General features: G+C 37.8%; 1 protein-coding gene across 12 annotated transcripts in view; it reads right to left on the bottom strand.

Annotated features, from left to right (window-relative positions):
- CACNA2D1 (calcium voltage-gated channel auxiliary subunit alpha2delta 1) overlaps window positions 1-15506 on the bottom strand; it is a 326739-nt gene that overhangs the window by 258300 nt on the left and 52933 nt on the right. For all 12 annotated transcript variants that reach the window (XM_015878850.3, XM_032442202.2, XM_015879288.3 and 9 more), the window contains exon 2: window positions 15320-15401. In XM_015878850.3, coding sequence (XP_015734336.1) covers window positions 15320-15401 — 82 coding nt within the window. The remainder of the gene's footprint in view (window positions 1-15319; window positions 15402-15506) is intronic.

Genomic DNA, 15506 nt, shown 5'->3' with positions numbered 1-15506 from the left:
CTGCAAGGTTTTAGAAAAGAAAATGGGAGGAGGGTTGGGGAAAATGTTACATTAGTAGGAAACAAGACAAGGACAACAGCTGAATGTGGTAAAGATGAGAGAAAACTGCCAATTTTTCAGCAGAACATGCATCATTCTACTCACTCTTCAAGGACATATTTATAAATCTCTTACAAAGAGACATTCTCCTTGCTTTGTATAAGACTTGCTAGGGAAAGTCAAATATTTCTGCACAAATTGCAAGAATGAAAGATGCACATTCATCACATGACTCGTGCTATACTGTGGCAGACTTTGGCATCTGCTGCAAGGCTGAAATTTTATTCAAATAGCCCTCATGCTTTATATTACAGACAGAAAAGCTAGTTTTTCATACAAGACCCTGAGAGTATTAAATTATCTACATTTTGGATGGCCTTTGTCTTGACATTGTTTGCATAGATTACCCAAATAACAAAGAATAATAATTCACGATGACTCATTCTAATCCACAACAGAACTCCTTTGCCTCTTCTTTTGTTTGTTTTACTATTCAAGAAACAAATGAGAATTTTCTTCTGACATAACATGGCTGAAGTCCTAAACACAATTTTAAGACATATATGTGCCAGTCTCTGTTCCACCATCAAGTACTTGAATGGAGACAGAAGTCATATGATCCGAGAGCTTCAGAAGTCCAAACTCAGAATTTCAACTGTTAACCAATGTCTCTTCCTACCTTGCAATGTGTTTTGGAATAGAGACACAGAATACCTCCACTTTATCTGTCTATACAAAGATAAACCTATTGATTTTTTTGCTACTTCAATACTACCTTCAAGATATGATTGCTTAGCTAAGCTTGTATGACACTTTGCTAAACAATCAATATCCACAAGGACCATCAAGTCCAAATGCTGGCTCCACACATGGCCACCCAAAATTCAAACCCTATGTCTTGGAATGTGGTCCAAATGCTTCTTTTACTCTATTGGGCTTGGTTTTGTGACCACAGCCCTCTGGCGCAGAACCTTTCCCTAATTCCGCCCCCGTCCATGATGTTCCTTCAAGAACTGTCACTGTTCCCAGAGAGCAGAGATCAGCACTTTCCCTCTGTGCAGGCTGCCATGAGGCCTCCGCTCAGCTCCTCTGCTCTGAACAAGTAACCTCAACCACTCCACTTACATCTTGCCCTCCAGATCCTTCACCATGCCCAGTTCTGGCTTTTTTCCAGTCATATATTTGACTGACCTTAGATCTATGCTGTAGCCTAGTCTCTAATCCATCCCTTGGCCCCATCTCCTTTTAATCTTGACTAGAGGCTCTGAATGAATTTTGGACCCGATTCAGTGCTTCTCATGTCTGATCTCTGTTACCAGAACCACACTCCCCTAAAGCAGCACAAGATTAAAAACTCCCCTCCCTCTCTAACTCAGGTGGAAGCTACTCAAATGGAATGCTACCTTGGCATTAACTGTCCTGAATAAGGAGGAAAACGTGTCACAGACCCTTGCACATTTCTTCTGAAAGCCATCCAAGATTTACTACCTGTGGCTGAGAAACAGCTACTGTGACACTGAATTCAGAGCCAGCACCTCTGCGACAGATAACTCACGCACTAGTAATTCCAGATTACTTACTAGCTGCAACAGAGTATGTCATGAAAGCAGAGGAATAACTTAGGTACAGAGCTGTCATCAAACTAAAAGATCACTCGTTGTCTTCACTGCTGGAGAGCTAGATGCAGAAACTCCCCTTGTATTTGGAAGACACTGCAGAGGTCCCGTCCAGCCAACAGGCTTGGGCTAACTTCTGTGCTTCAAGCCAGGAGGGCATGCTGCTTTGGGCATCACTCGCACCAAAGCTGGTTCTGTGCATTTGGTAATTCTTTGGTAAAACCAGTAAGAATTAGCGAACAGCATCTGCTCTTTGCTAACACTTAGTCTGAGATTTATGCAGCTCTCAGATTTCTAAGCCGAAGGCCAAACAAGCAACCCAAAAAGAAGCCGAAACTTTGAGAGGCTTATTCATTCTCAGAATATTTCTGTCTGCTCGGCATCTAGACAATAGAGTTGACTCAGTCTTCTTGATTGAAGTAATGTCCTTGCTAAATGAATCATATCAGAATGCTAAATAAAAGTTTAGCTAATGGGATTACTTAAAGAGTTTTGCTAATTCATAAATACACCCTAAATTGGCCTGTTGCTGAGCTCATTCATTGCTCTCCATCATCCCTCTCCTCATCAGAAACAAAATCATATAGACTGACTCCATAAGTATTCCTGGGAAATAAGGAATTATCTTGCTTGAAAGTAAAAAATGTACGCTTCTTACTGAGATTTAGAGTAATGTTAAAATCTTCCAAAACTAAAATTTAAACAAATTCTATTGGTTTTGTTTGTTTGTATGTTTTTCAGCTAAAAAAAATAATATTCAACAAGTTATTTGATTTTGTCTTCGTGAGAGCCATATGAAGTTCCATGCCATAATCTCATTTAAGTGAGTATAGCAGTAAAGGAGAGCATCTGACCTCTAAAGATATGAAAGGAAAAAACAAAGCAAAACAAAACAAAACAAAACAAACAAACAAACAAACAAACAAACTAGAAAGCAGGATAAGTCAGAAAATAGAAATAAACTCTCCAACCCATTAGAGTGATTGTTCTTGCTAACATTCTACTACTGAGGACTTTTTCTTTGAGCGCAATTTTTGATCAGTCATAAGCAACTACATAACCTGCTCAAAGAGAACAACTTTTGTCTTCTCCCTGCCGCATCATATTTCCAAAGCTACTCCTATCTCTAACACAAACCAGAGAATTCTGACAAGATGTTTCTTTTCTTAGAATCAGAAGTGATCCATTGTGGAACACGCTGAAAAATGTTCCTTCTGAAATTCCGTATGCGCAAATAAATCAGACTGCATACTTTAGATGTGTCTTACTCTCTGCTATATATAATGTATAAATAAGATTACAGCTGCTTCCTAGCAACCCACAGATACATTCATTCTTGAAATTCATGGCAACAACACAAAGGAAAAAAAAAAACAAAAACCACCCTGGTAATTTACTGTATCTTTTTCTTTTCCATAATCACTTGCCTGATCACTGACTGCTGTCAGGATCTGAGATGACAAGTGACAGGGCAGCTGACACTTTGAAAACTACACTGTATCATAGCAGTGGTGTACACATTAGGAAAGAAATTACCACACAGAGTTCATTCTTCAATAATACATTCAGGTTGAGCTAAATTAGGCAAGATTTAGGAAAGAAACACTTATGCCTCAGTTAACATCTGATACAGTCTAAGTACTACCAGTGTCAATTGGCTCACTCAGGTGCCTACTCAAAGGAAAGCAGATAATCAGGGATCTTTCACATGATGGAATCATCAGACACTTTCAATAGCTGATAATTAAGAAAGTAGTCTAAAGGACTTTGAAATTAAGAAGTAATTTTTGTAATTACTATTTTGTATTTAACTTCTCATAAAATGCTGTAACACTATAAAGCAAAGGAAAGCACAACAATGATACAGGGGCAGTAAAGTCCAATCCTAGAGCAAGTGAGAATAAACCCAAATGAAACAGTCATGGACAGAGAAAGAAAGAAAGAAAGAAAGAAAGAAAGAAAGAAAGAAAGAAAGAAAGAAAGAAAGAAAGAAAGAAAGAAAGAAAGAAAGAAAGAAAGAAAGAAAGAAAGAAAGAAAGAAAGAAAGAAAGAAAGAAAGAAAGAAAGAAAGAAAGAAAGAAAGAAAGAAAGAAAGAAAGAAAGAAAGAAAGAAAGAAAGAAAGAAAGAAAGAAAGAAAGAAAGAAAGAAAGAAAGAAAGAAAGAAAGAAAGAAAGAAAGAAAGAAAGAAAGAAAGAAAGAAAGAAAGAAAGAAAGAAAGAAAGAAAGAAAGAAAGAAAGAAAGAAAGAAAGAAAGAAAGAAAGAAAGAAAGAAAGAAAGAAAGAAAGAAAGAAAGAAAGAAAGAAAGAAAGAAAGAAAGAAAGAAAGAAAGAAAGAAAGAAAGAAAGAAAGAAAGAAAGAAAGAAAGAAAGAAAGAAAGAAAGAAAGAAAGAAAGAAAGAAAGAAAGAAAGAAAGAAAGAAAGAAAGAAAGAAAGAAAGAAAGAAAGAAAGAAAGAAAGAAAGAAAGAAAGAAAGAAAGAAAGAAAGAAAGAAAGAAAGAAAGAAAGAAAGAAAGAAAGAAAGAAAGAAAGAAAGAAAGAAAGAAAGAAAAAGCTGCTTGCCTTTGGAAAACCTCAGTTAAGCAGGGATCTCCAACAAAATACACTCACTTGCTGCTATCCCTGAGATAATGTTTGGGAACGTGTGGATCCTGGATGCACCCTTTCCAGTCACTCAGGAGCACTGAACTGCAACCAAGCTCCCCTGAGTTGGCCATGCTTAACATTTCTGCTGCAACATGAATTCATCTTTAGCTTTGTACCTCTGCTGCTGTACCAGTGCCAAAGATGGATTTACAAGTCCTACCTTAGTTTAAATAAATAAATAAATAAATAAATAAAAATAAGATTTTGTTGCTTAACAATATCAATACAGTACTAAGTAAGAAGACTACATCACTTAATTTCACAGCAATTTTATTTCTTAGCTCAAACACTTAGCTGAGACTGGATATCCTTACATCCTAACATCTATATTGAGCAAAACATAAACCCAGTGATTATTTTATGCAACAGGAAGAATTTTTTTTCACCTTTCTTCTGCTTTTCTGGCATATTGTGAGGTGTCCTTTTCGTGATTTTTCAAACTCACTCACAGGAAATTTTATCCTACCTCAGCTGCTGTTAATGCTATTTAGCACTTACTCTCTTCCCAGAGTTATTTTCATTCATGGAGTATTAACAGAGTCTATTTTGGTATTTCACTAACCACAGAACTTGGAAACTGATTATCTGCAAGGTTGTTGTTTTTTGTTTGTTTTCTTTTGTTTTGCTTTAAAGGAGATCTCTTAGCTTCTGCATCATCTGAACATGACCACCAAGAAATACAAAAATAGGACAGTTTTTATTAGTGTTTCACAGTCTAATAGTCTCGTGCAGGTTGGAAGGGACCTTAGAGATCATCGAGTCCAACCCCCCGGGATTCAAGCCTCCTGTGTAGCAGAGTGGCATTCCTACCACTTGCGCCACCGGGGCACACGGTGTTAAAGCCAATGAAAAATTGTAAATGAACCAAGAATGATGTTTTGATCAGAGATTATCCAGATCATCAAATAGTAATTAAAACTGTGGTAATATTAGGCTATTCATTCCCATGAGTCTGAGCAAGCTTTGTTAAAGCAGCCACCTATTGTTAACAACTTACAGCTGATTTTGCTTGCTGGAACTAAAAACTCTTCAAAATGCCAGTTTATTGCTAAGGGAGCAGAGGGAAAGCAGCATCTGCAAATAATAAATGAGGCTCCCTGTGTTTTGACAATCTTTTAATTTCCATTTGGATTACAAAGAGAACTTGCAGATGTGTCTTCAAATTTCATAGTCTGCATTTTTAAAAGTGAATTAATTTTACTCACATCTTGACATTGGTTAGCAATGTGTAAGCCCAACAGAACTTAGTTTGGAGGATTTCATTTTTGAGGCCTACAGCTTTAGTATTTGGTTATGGGACATAGAACTGTCAGTGGTATATTAAAACATATATATATGTATATACACACACTTATACACACACACACACACACACACACACACATATATATATATATACACACATACTTTTTAAAATACTGTATTATAAAACTTCAGTTTCTGTATTTGATAATCTCTAATCACTCTAACCCATCTCGTACATTATTCAAATTCTGGTAAGTGAATTTCAGATTCTCAATGATCACATGTCTGTAACTTGAACATTGTTATGAAGGAGTTGTTATCAGATTCCATTCTAAAAGTAATCCTAACCTCATTTCCTTCCACCATATCCTGTTCGAACAGCAAACTTGCACTTGCCTTAGGGATGAGGCAAAGATGCAAATGTAAATAGTGTACAATAGCCAATTTATGCTTACAGTGCTAGTGTTTCAGAGCACCAGCCTCATAGTAAGACCACTTACGACACTTCAGCTTTCTGATAAGCAATCCATTATGCTGTACATCACAGAGGGCATAAGAAAATTTGCTTCCTTGTTTAAAGATTTTCCTCCTTTTCCTCCTTAGAAAAATAAAGTAACAGTGAACATTAGTGGCAATTACTGCAAACTAGTTGTCTTTGGGATGTTATTGAAATCAAACCTATGATCAAAAGCATCAAGTTCTTACATTTTTCCTTTCTGCTTTACTTAATCATAAAACTCTGAATTACTTCAGCATTTTTGGAAGAAAAGGAGGTTATCAGGAGTAGTCAGCATGGGTTCACCAAAGTGAGGTCATGCTCGATCAACCTGGTAGCCTTCTATAATGCTGTCACTGGCTGGGTGGATGGGGAGAGGGCGGCAGATGTAGTCTACCTTGACTTCAGCAAGGCATTTGATACTGTCTCCCATGACACCATTATAACAAAGCTGAGGAAGTGTGGGATAGATGAGTGGACAGTGAGGTAAGTTGAGAACTGGCTGACTGGCAGTGTGCAGAGGGTTGTTGTTGGCGGTGCAGATTCCGGTTGGAGACCTGTAATGAGTGGTGTTCCCCAGGGGTCGTTGCTCTTGACAAGGGCATAGTGGCCACCCTCAGCATGTTTGCTGATTATACAAAGCTGGGAGGATTGGGCTGACATGCCTGAAGGCTGTGCTGCCATTCAGCGAGACCTGAACAGGCTGGAGACCCGGACAGTAAGAAACTGAATGAGGTTTAACAAAAGCAAGTGTAGAGTCTTATACCTAGGGAGGAATAATTGCATTCACCAGTACAGGTTGGGGAATGACTTGCTGGAGAGGAGCTCAGCAGAGAGGGACCTGGGGGTCCTGGTGGATGACAGCTGGCCATGAGCCAGCAATGTGCTCTCATGGCCAAAAAGGCCAATGGCATTCTGGGGTGCATTAAAAAGAGCATGGCCAGACAGTTAAGGGAGGTGATCCTCCCCCTCTACTCTGCCCTGGTAAGGCCTCATCTGGAGTACTGTGTCCATTTATGGGCTCCCCAGTACAAAAAAGACAGATATCTCTTGTAAAGAGTCTAGAAGAGGGCCACAAAGATGGTGAAGGTCCTGGAACATCTCCCCTATGAAGAAAGGCTAAGTGAACTGGTTCTTTTTAGCCTTGAGTAAAGAAGACTGAGAGGGGGCCTGATCCAGGTCTATAAATATCTAAGGTGTGAGGGGCAAAGTGGTAAGGCCAGACTCTTTTCAGCAGAGTGTGAAAGGGGAAATGGCCAGAAAATGGAGCATAGGAAGTTCCACACAAATGTGCACAAGAACTTCTTTACGGTGAGGGTGATGTAGCTCTGTAACAGACTGCCCAGGGGAGGTTGTGGAATCTCCTTCTCTGGAGATATTCAAGACCCACCTGGGCCTACCTGTGCAACCTGGTGTATGGAACCTGCTCTGGCAGGGGGGTTGGACTCAATAATCTCTGGAGGTCCCTTCCAACCCCTACAATTCTGTGACTCTGTGATTCTGTGAAATATGAACATAGTATATTCAGGATTGTAACCATACATTCCTTGGGTCCATCTGGTAATTCACCAGTGAACAACGTAATGTACAAAACACTTCGCCTTTGGCTCAAGCATATTCAAACTGAATCCAATCTGATAAACACAATCAGGAAAACATTAATAATAATAATAATAATAATAATAATAATAATAATAATAATAATAATAATAATAATAAAATGTGTGTATATATATATATATATATATATATATATAAAGTGAAGCTGTTAAAAAATAAATGAAAATTTAAATTCTCTGTATCAGCTTCTTTTTTTTGTGTATAAATAATTCCAAATTTATATAAAGCATTTGCTATTTCAGCCCAGTAACTTTATGAGTATTAATAAAGAACAACATAAAAGAATTTTCATGAGGATCATGGAGAAAAACACTAGGAATGAAAATGTTTATTGACAAATTGTCTGTCAAACCACCTTTTGAATCAGGAATTTCAAACAACCTGTGATGATGGGAAGACACATGCAAATACAAATTTCACATTAAGTAAGTTCAAGAAAGCTGTTAATGTTTCTACTCACAGAATTCTCTATTTAGGTAATGAAGAGAACAAGAAAAGCTATTTATGACAGCTTCTCTATATAAAATGTTAGTGGTGTATGACAGCTTTTACCAAACATTTTTTTATATATAACTTTTTAGTTAGTGGCATGCCTCTGTGGAGCTTCTAGAACATAACAGTAGCTTAGCTGAAATCTGTAATCAGTCCAACAGAAAATTACCACCAGGTTATAAATTCTTCTGACAGAAGAAAGCTTTCCAGAATAGCCATGCTCCAGGGTCAGTGCAGATGAGAGACTAGCCTCTCTTACAAGTCACTCATCTCTATGGGCTGATTCAAGAACCTGAAAAGCTGAAAGCATTGACTGGGAATATGCTGCCAATCTGAGTTCTTCAGCAGACTTCCACCATCTGTGCATTAGGCACACTGAGCAGTGGATGAAACGTGCTTGTGCAGAACTGAGGCTGGGTATTCAACAAGGAAGAGCTAATTATTCTGAAGCACCATTCAAGAGATTAAATGAATAAATAAATAAACAAATAAATCTGACAGTCGCAGAACTCACTGCTGTGTAACAGATACCCGTATGTAGCCTTGTTTCATTTTGGAGAGAGGAAGGGCATTTCAATCTCAGTATGAATATCATTTAAAGGCCAAGTCAGCCTATATGGGTTCTCTCTACAGCTCCTGGGACTGTAATAATAGCATGCCTTGTGAACATCATGCATGGATTGTTTCTGGAGGAATGTTACAAAAAAGAAACAGATTCAGAGTCTAGATTTCCTTGGAACAGCATCTCTAACTGCATTTTTGCTCAATTATGCCATTGCTTGAAAAGGTTACACTGTAAAGATGGCGTTTCTTTTCCATAGTAGTCATAGTGAAACTCCTGTGTGCTTGTCACATCAAAGCTTTTAACAGACCCACATTTTTAATACAGTGTTTATGTAAAATAGGATTCTCTTCAATCAGTTTTTAACAGACAAGCTTGTATATTGCTATAAGGCATATTCTCTACTCTGAGGTCTCCCTCTCTGTGTACCATGAAAGATCCCTCCCTCTTCTGTCCTGTCCCTAGAGGTATTTTGGAGCTGGAAGTCAGAAGCATACTTGTTGTAGTTTATTAGATTAAAATAGCTGTCAATTAGTTTAGTCATGGGCCTTTGCTGTAAAATGTCTATGTGAAAATGGAATTTGAGCATACTTCCATCAAAATGTGACTACTTATTAAATTCTGCAGTTCAGTAGGCTCTTTGCCTACTTTTTCAGCACATAGAGGTAACTGTTCATAGGTAAATAATACAGTTTTTAACTTTGTGTGCAGTTTTTTTTTTTTTATTTTCACTGCTTGTAAATAAATGAAGCTACTGAGACTGGATACATGCTTCATATTTATTTTGCTACATAGATTTTAAAATTATTTTAAATTGTTCTCTACACCTTCTTACTTTTCCTTTTCTTTCTTTTTTTTTTTTTTTTTCTTTTTTTCCTGAAAGTCTATTTGCTCTGTAGAGACTGACTATCATTCACACCAGAACAGTTTCATAATGCCTGACAGCACAGAGAGTTCACGAGAAGGACAAAGTTATACAGACCCTTTAAAGTTGAAATGAGAATTACACAACTATTTTTTATATGAATGGTATTTATACCATTAAGGGGCATATACTAAGTTCTGTCTGTGTTTTAAAACATCTAGGGAAGCATATCTTGTTCCTTTTTGACAAAGATTTTCTAGTGTATCCCATCTTCCCATTTCAAGTGTCAGGTTGTTATATATACAAAACTTTCTCATGAACTTTCTCTTTGCTCCTGGGAAAAAAAGAAATCTACTAAACCACTGAAAATACACAACTACTGGGCAACTACACCAGCAATAAGATCAAGCCGTGCCCTCTATCCCTTGCTAGTATGTGATGTGTAGAAATGTTTGTTTTGCTTTCCAAAATATTTTTTACCAGATTGAATTGTAAATTAAATGTTAGGCATACTTGTAAATAAATGTAAATCGGTGTAATCCACTGAAGTCAGTGGAGTTCTCCCAGTTTTCAATGAGCTGATTATTTTGGCACCTTGAATCCTAAATTCCTTCCTTGTAGAGCCCATCTTTACATTATTGTGGTGAGGATCTTACATAGGTATTAAATCCAAGTCAGGGCTCTTCCAGAACTTACTCCTCATTAATGTCAAAGAAACAAACAAACAAAACAAGAACCCACAGTATTAAGAAGTGTACATAAGAACATTTTTTGAAGACTCTATGGAGACTATTTCCATGCAGTATAAATAAAACTTGATCAACACAAGCAAGGACTACATTTTAAACACCATCAATCTTGCTGATCAGAAGTTCGCATATTGAAGTCACTAGCATTTGTGTTCATGCCATCAGGCTTACAGTCTACCACAACAAATTCAGAAGAGGAATTATATGCTGTTAAAAGACTCATAGAGTCAAATGAAAATTTTATCTCAGTTCTTGGCTGGATCTGGATTTTTTCTATGGCTAAAATGATTTAGTGAGTAAGGGTGCATCACTAAATTAAAGCTTATGTCTCAACTCTCACCTGCTTCTCCATCTCCTTCACAAAACCATTTTGTCTGTTCCTTCTACTCTGGCTATACTCATTGGTTTGTTTAAGGCTATTGATAAGTGCAATCTCAATTCAGAACTCTTTCACTGGAATCCAAGTTTTTTGGCAATTTTGCTTACTACAGGTATTGCTGTCTCATTGCTAACCAGAGAGTGTGTGAAATATTCATTGGAATGAACATTTTCAGAAATAGTCGCTACTGGAGTAATTCAGTAAATAAATTCACAAATACATGCACATATAGCACCAGTTAACGCTGAGACATCTTCAATAAGTTATAGAAATATCATAAAATAGCATGGAACTAAGTGAAAAGGTTCTGACTTAATCCAGAAAAAATTCACACAAGCTGAGAATGTGGTAAGTGTACTACTTTGAAAAATATCTTTATAGAAGATCCAATTGTATGAAGCAAACACCAACTTCACCTACATCGGTGGGACTTCTTTCACTCAGTCCAGTGAGTAAGCTACAAAATGGCTACAAAACAAACCTGTTAAATATTCTTGCTATGACTTAATCACTTGGCCAAATAAAAACTGATTTTCCCTAGAGTAAGGAAAGATATTTCTTCTTCCTTCATGCCTTATCAAAGAATGACTTTCTACCCCTACACACACTGTTACAGCTGTTCACAAAAAATCATGTCTATTTCTTTTATAATAGAAGAATTGCATTCCTTGCCTTTGTATCAGACATCCTGCTTTTGTGGGAGGAGGGTAAACAAGCAAATAAGCAAACAGTTTTTGAACTTTTAAAAAATATGAAGACTATAGACTTGGTCCAGAGAATTCTGGAATTAGTAAAAATAATGAGCCAGAATCAAAGCTGAAAACTCAGCTTAACGGTTAAGCATTTTTTAAGCTTGAGCAACTGAAGGCAACTTCTGTGAACAGAAGTGACAGGCATGAAAGCACACAGTTTTTAATGTCTTGTAATCTCCATTTTGGTAAGACTGTGGTTCATTTCAGAGAACTAACTAAACATTCATAGGCAGTGAGCAGAATAGAAATGATGTCATTCAAATATGTGAAAGTGAGAATTGCCTGCAAACAAGAGGAGGACTGCGTCTCCCCTTGTAGAGAGGAGAGCTAAATAAAAACAACTTTTGGTTATTGAAAGACATCACGCAGTTTAGCTCAAACAAATGACTTTGCCATAGAGGGATGGTTTACACTGAAACACCCCCCTTTCATGCTTTTAATCCTACAATTACACACAAATATTGACCACTGCATCAATAACCTCTGAGATAACTTATGATTTTCTTGAACTATGCACAAGTTCTGTCTTTCAAAAGGCAACTTAACTGCAATATTTAAAGATAATGTTGAATGTCACTATGGTGTAATGAAAGTACAGCTAGTGATGTTACATATTATTTTTGCCAAGCAGTTTTTATCAGAGGATTGATTTAGCAGATCACAAATTTGAAGAATTTTAACTATCTATCATTTTCCTCAGGGGGGAAAAAAAAAATGGAGAGAGAGAGAGAGAGTGTCAGTCTCTTTGCTTCTCATAATCTATTTTACTGTCCTTTCTTTGCACAGAAATGGCAGCAAAATGTTTAAGTCATTAACTCTTTGTTTGGCTCAAATTAGAAATCTTCTGTAAGCCATTTATATTCAAAATATCTTATTGCCCCATCACTGTATATTAAAGACTTAGCATGTGTCTTTCAAAGTTACACATTTTACTCCTTACTGTTTATTGAATCTTAGCCTGAAAAACAACTTCAGTGCTCTGTAGAGATTTATTGGTTAAATTCAAAAGATCCTACATGCAGATGTATTGCAACCTAGACAGCATTGCTCCCTAGAGAATGCCATACTTCTCTGCAGCTAGAACACACATTTAATGTGGTCTCTCTAGAATTACCCAAATCACCCCTGTGCTTCTACCAGTGTGAGAAAGAAGAGATGATAACTGAATGAGGAACAAAGGATAAAAGACTGGAATACAGAGATAGAAGACAACACACTGGAAAATGGCAGGCAAAGAATAAGGACATAAGAGACTGGAAAAGAGAAGTAATACTAGAACACAGGAGAAAAAGACATGTCCGAATCTGAGCAGTAGTGATGGAGGGAAAGCTGAGAAAAAGGAAGAGATAGAAAAATATTATAGAACAGGCTGGCCAAACACACTTGAACAGAAGGTTTTGAGAATGTAAGGCAAGAAAGAGTCCAGAATGAAATGCTGAACTGGAAGAAGTTGAGGACAGAAATCCTAAAATTGGGATAGGAAGGCAATGTAAATGAGAAAGGCAGACAGGCTATGCAGAAAAAGGTGGAAATTGAGACACAAACATGAACTGAGAAGATAGATGGCCTAGTAAGTATAATAAGAACATAATAGAAAGTCCAGTGGTGAGTTAGATATATGAAGCTGAAGAGGGGACAGTGGAGTGTATTAGGCATGTGTGGCAAGATTTTGGTAGTTTGTGGGCAGCAGGGGTGGCCTCTGTGAGCACAGTCCCACAGTTTACACCATGTCAGATCAGAGCCAGATCCAGCTGCTCCAAAAGGGACCCTCCACTGGGCAGAGATGAGCCATGACCAGTTCTGGCTGTGCCTCACTGATAACACATTTAAGAAAGTAAAGAAAAATGTTGCACAGCAGCAGCTGGGAGAGAGGAGCGTGAAAAGAGGGAGATGGACCTGCAGGGCCCAAGGTCAGTGCAGGAGGGCAGGAGGTGCTCCAGGCAGGGAAAAGTAGTTTTCTGCAGCCCAGGAGAGGCCCTTGGTAGAGCAGGCTGTTCTCTGTAGTCCATGGGCACCACATGGAGCAGATCTCCACATGCAACCATGGAAGAACCCACAGTGTAGCAGTGAATGTAGCTTGAAGGAGCCCATGGAGAGTACCCACAGGAGCAGCCCCAGGCTGGAGCTGCAGCCCATGGACAGAAATCTGCAGTAGGGAAGCCGAGGGCTAGGGAACCTCGGGTCTGTGGGGACAGTGCTGGAGCAGTGCCTGAAGGGTGGGCTCCATGATATGGCCCTATTTAGGAGAAGTGCAAGGAGTGCTGTGGCTCCACATGGGGTCATCTCAGGAAGGATTGCATCCCATGGGGAAAACTCCATGCTGGGGGCTGGGGAAGAGGGTGACCGTGGAGGAATGGCAGAGATGAAGCATTATGGACTGACTGCAGCCCTCATTCTACATGCACTGCTTGAGGGAAGAGGAAGAAAACGATGAACTATGGCAGTACAGGGGCAGGAGGCTGCTTTTAGTTTGCTTTTAGACTGGTCTAGTCTATTAGGTAGTAAATTATCTTAACCTCCATTATGCTGAGTCTGTTTTGCCTGTAACAGTAATTGGGTAATTGGTGAGTGTCCTCCCTGTTTATAGCTCAACGCACACGGTCATTTCTTTTCATCATTTTTCTCCCCTTGTCCTTTTGTGAAGGAGGAGTGATTGAGCAGCACAGTGAAGTTTACATGAAACCACCACATGGGGAAAAAGGCAAAGCAAGCATGAAGGAGTATGATGAGCAAAAAAGATCTTCTTAACAGAATGTCCTTAACATAAAGCTGAATAAAAGAGACATGATACACAAGTTTTGTTGCCCTTTGTCAGCAGATATGTGTGAAATCCACCTACGAAAACTCCCATTGGCATTCTATGCTAGAATAACTTTACCAGTTTCTCAAGAAAACTCAAGTGATAGACATTTCTGTGTTGTTGACATCCTGCACTGGAAACCCATGTATGTATCAGTCTGATGCTTTGTGACAGGATTTCAAGATTTTGTTTTCAGTCAAGATTTTGTTTTTTGTTTGTTTGAGATTTTCAAAGATTAAACACTTCATTTAAAGTATCTGTCTCAGATTTTGCCTCAATAACAAGTACTCTAATATTAGGAAAGGCCAGAACTAAAATAATCTCTACAATCTTCTTTAATGCTTCCCTTATACAAACATTGCCTTTCTTTTGTCAGGAAGAACAAGGATAAAGAAAGGGAAATATATGAACATGTGTGTGCATACTGGATAATGATAGACACAGAAAGTTATATACACAGCCTAATTCCGGCATATTCTGAACTGTCAAGTCATTGTTCCACTATCCCAGAAAGTGTTTTTAGAAATATAACAATATATATACTTATATTTTTTTTTTAATTACATGATAATTATGTTAATTCCTAAAACACACTTCAAATGAAATTATAATGGCTGAATATAACTTTCATTCTCATCTGTGTTTCTTGTAGCCAAAGACTGCCTCAATGCACTGAATATATGTAAAAAAATAAAAATAAAAATGATTTCCCGTGTTAATACAGAACAGAATGTTCTATTACTGTGAATGGTTGCTTCCTGGATACCATATCTGACAAACATATAACAACACTTGGTTCAGGTGGGAGTGCTGCAATAATGGTAAGCCCTATTTCTGCAAAGCTGATTAAATATTAGCAACGAGCAAGTGCTGCAACACAAAAAGAGTGAATTGATGGATGCGTATGTTATTCATTTCTCTCTCAGTAAGCACTGTCGAAGAGAAACACTGCAGAATTTAACTTCTCAAAATGTTTTTGCTGTGTAGGGAATAAAATTATTGTAATGGCTAGAGAGTGCAATAAATGGTGTGAATTGTAAGGTACATTTTCCAACTCACCGCAGCAAGCTGTTCCACTCCACTTGCAGTTCGTGCTAATGTTATGAGGTCTTCTTGCATCTTATCTACCCATGATTTTATCCTACAGAAATAAAAAAGTAATAATAAAAAAAAAAAAAGTAAGAGAAGTTCAATCAATTCAATGCAAATATCTATGACAATCTCAAGCACACACACACACAAAAAG

Source organism: Coturnix japonica, chromosome 1 (assembly GCF_054131305.1).
Source record: "Coturnix japonica strain WE chromosome 1, WE-NBRP24, whole genome shotgun sequence".
Lineage (NCBI taxonomy): Eukaryota > Metazoa > Chordata > Aves > Galliformes > Phasianidae > Coturnix > Coturnix japonica.
The sequence above is the reverse complement of the archived record's forward strand: the minus strand, read 5'-3'. Positions and strand labels throughout refer to the sequence as shown.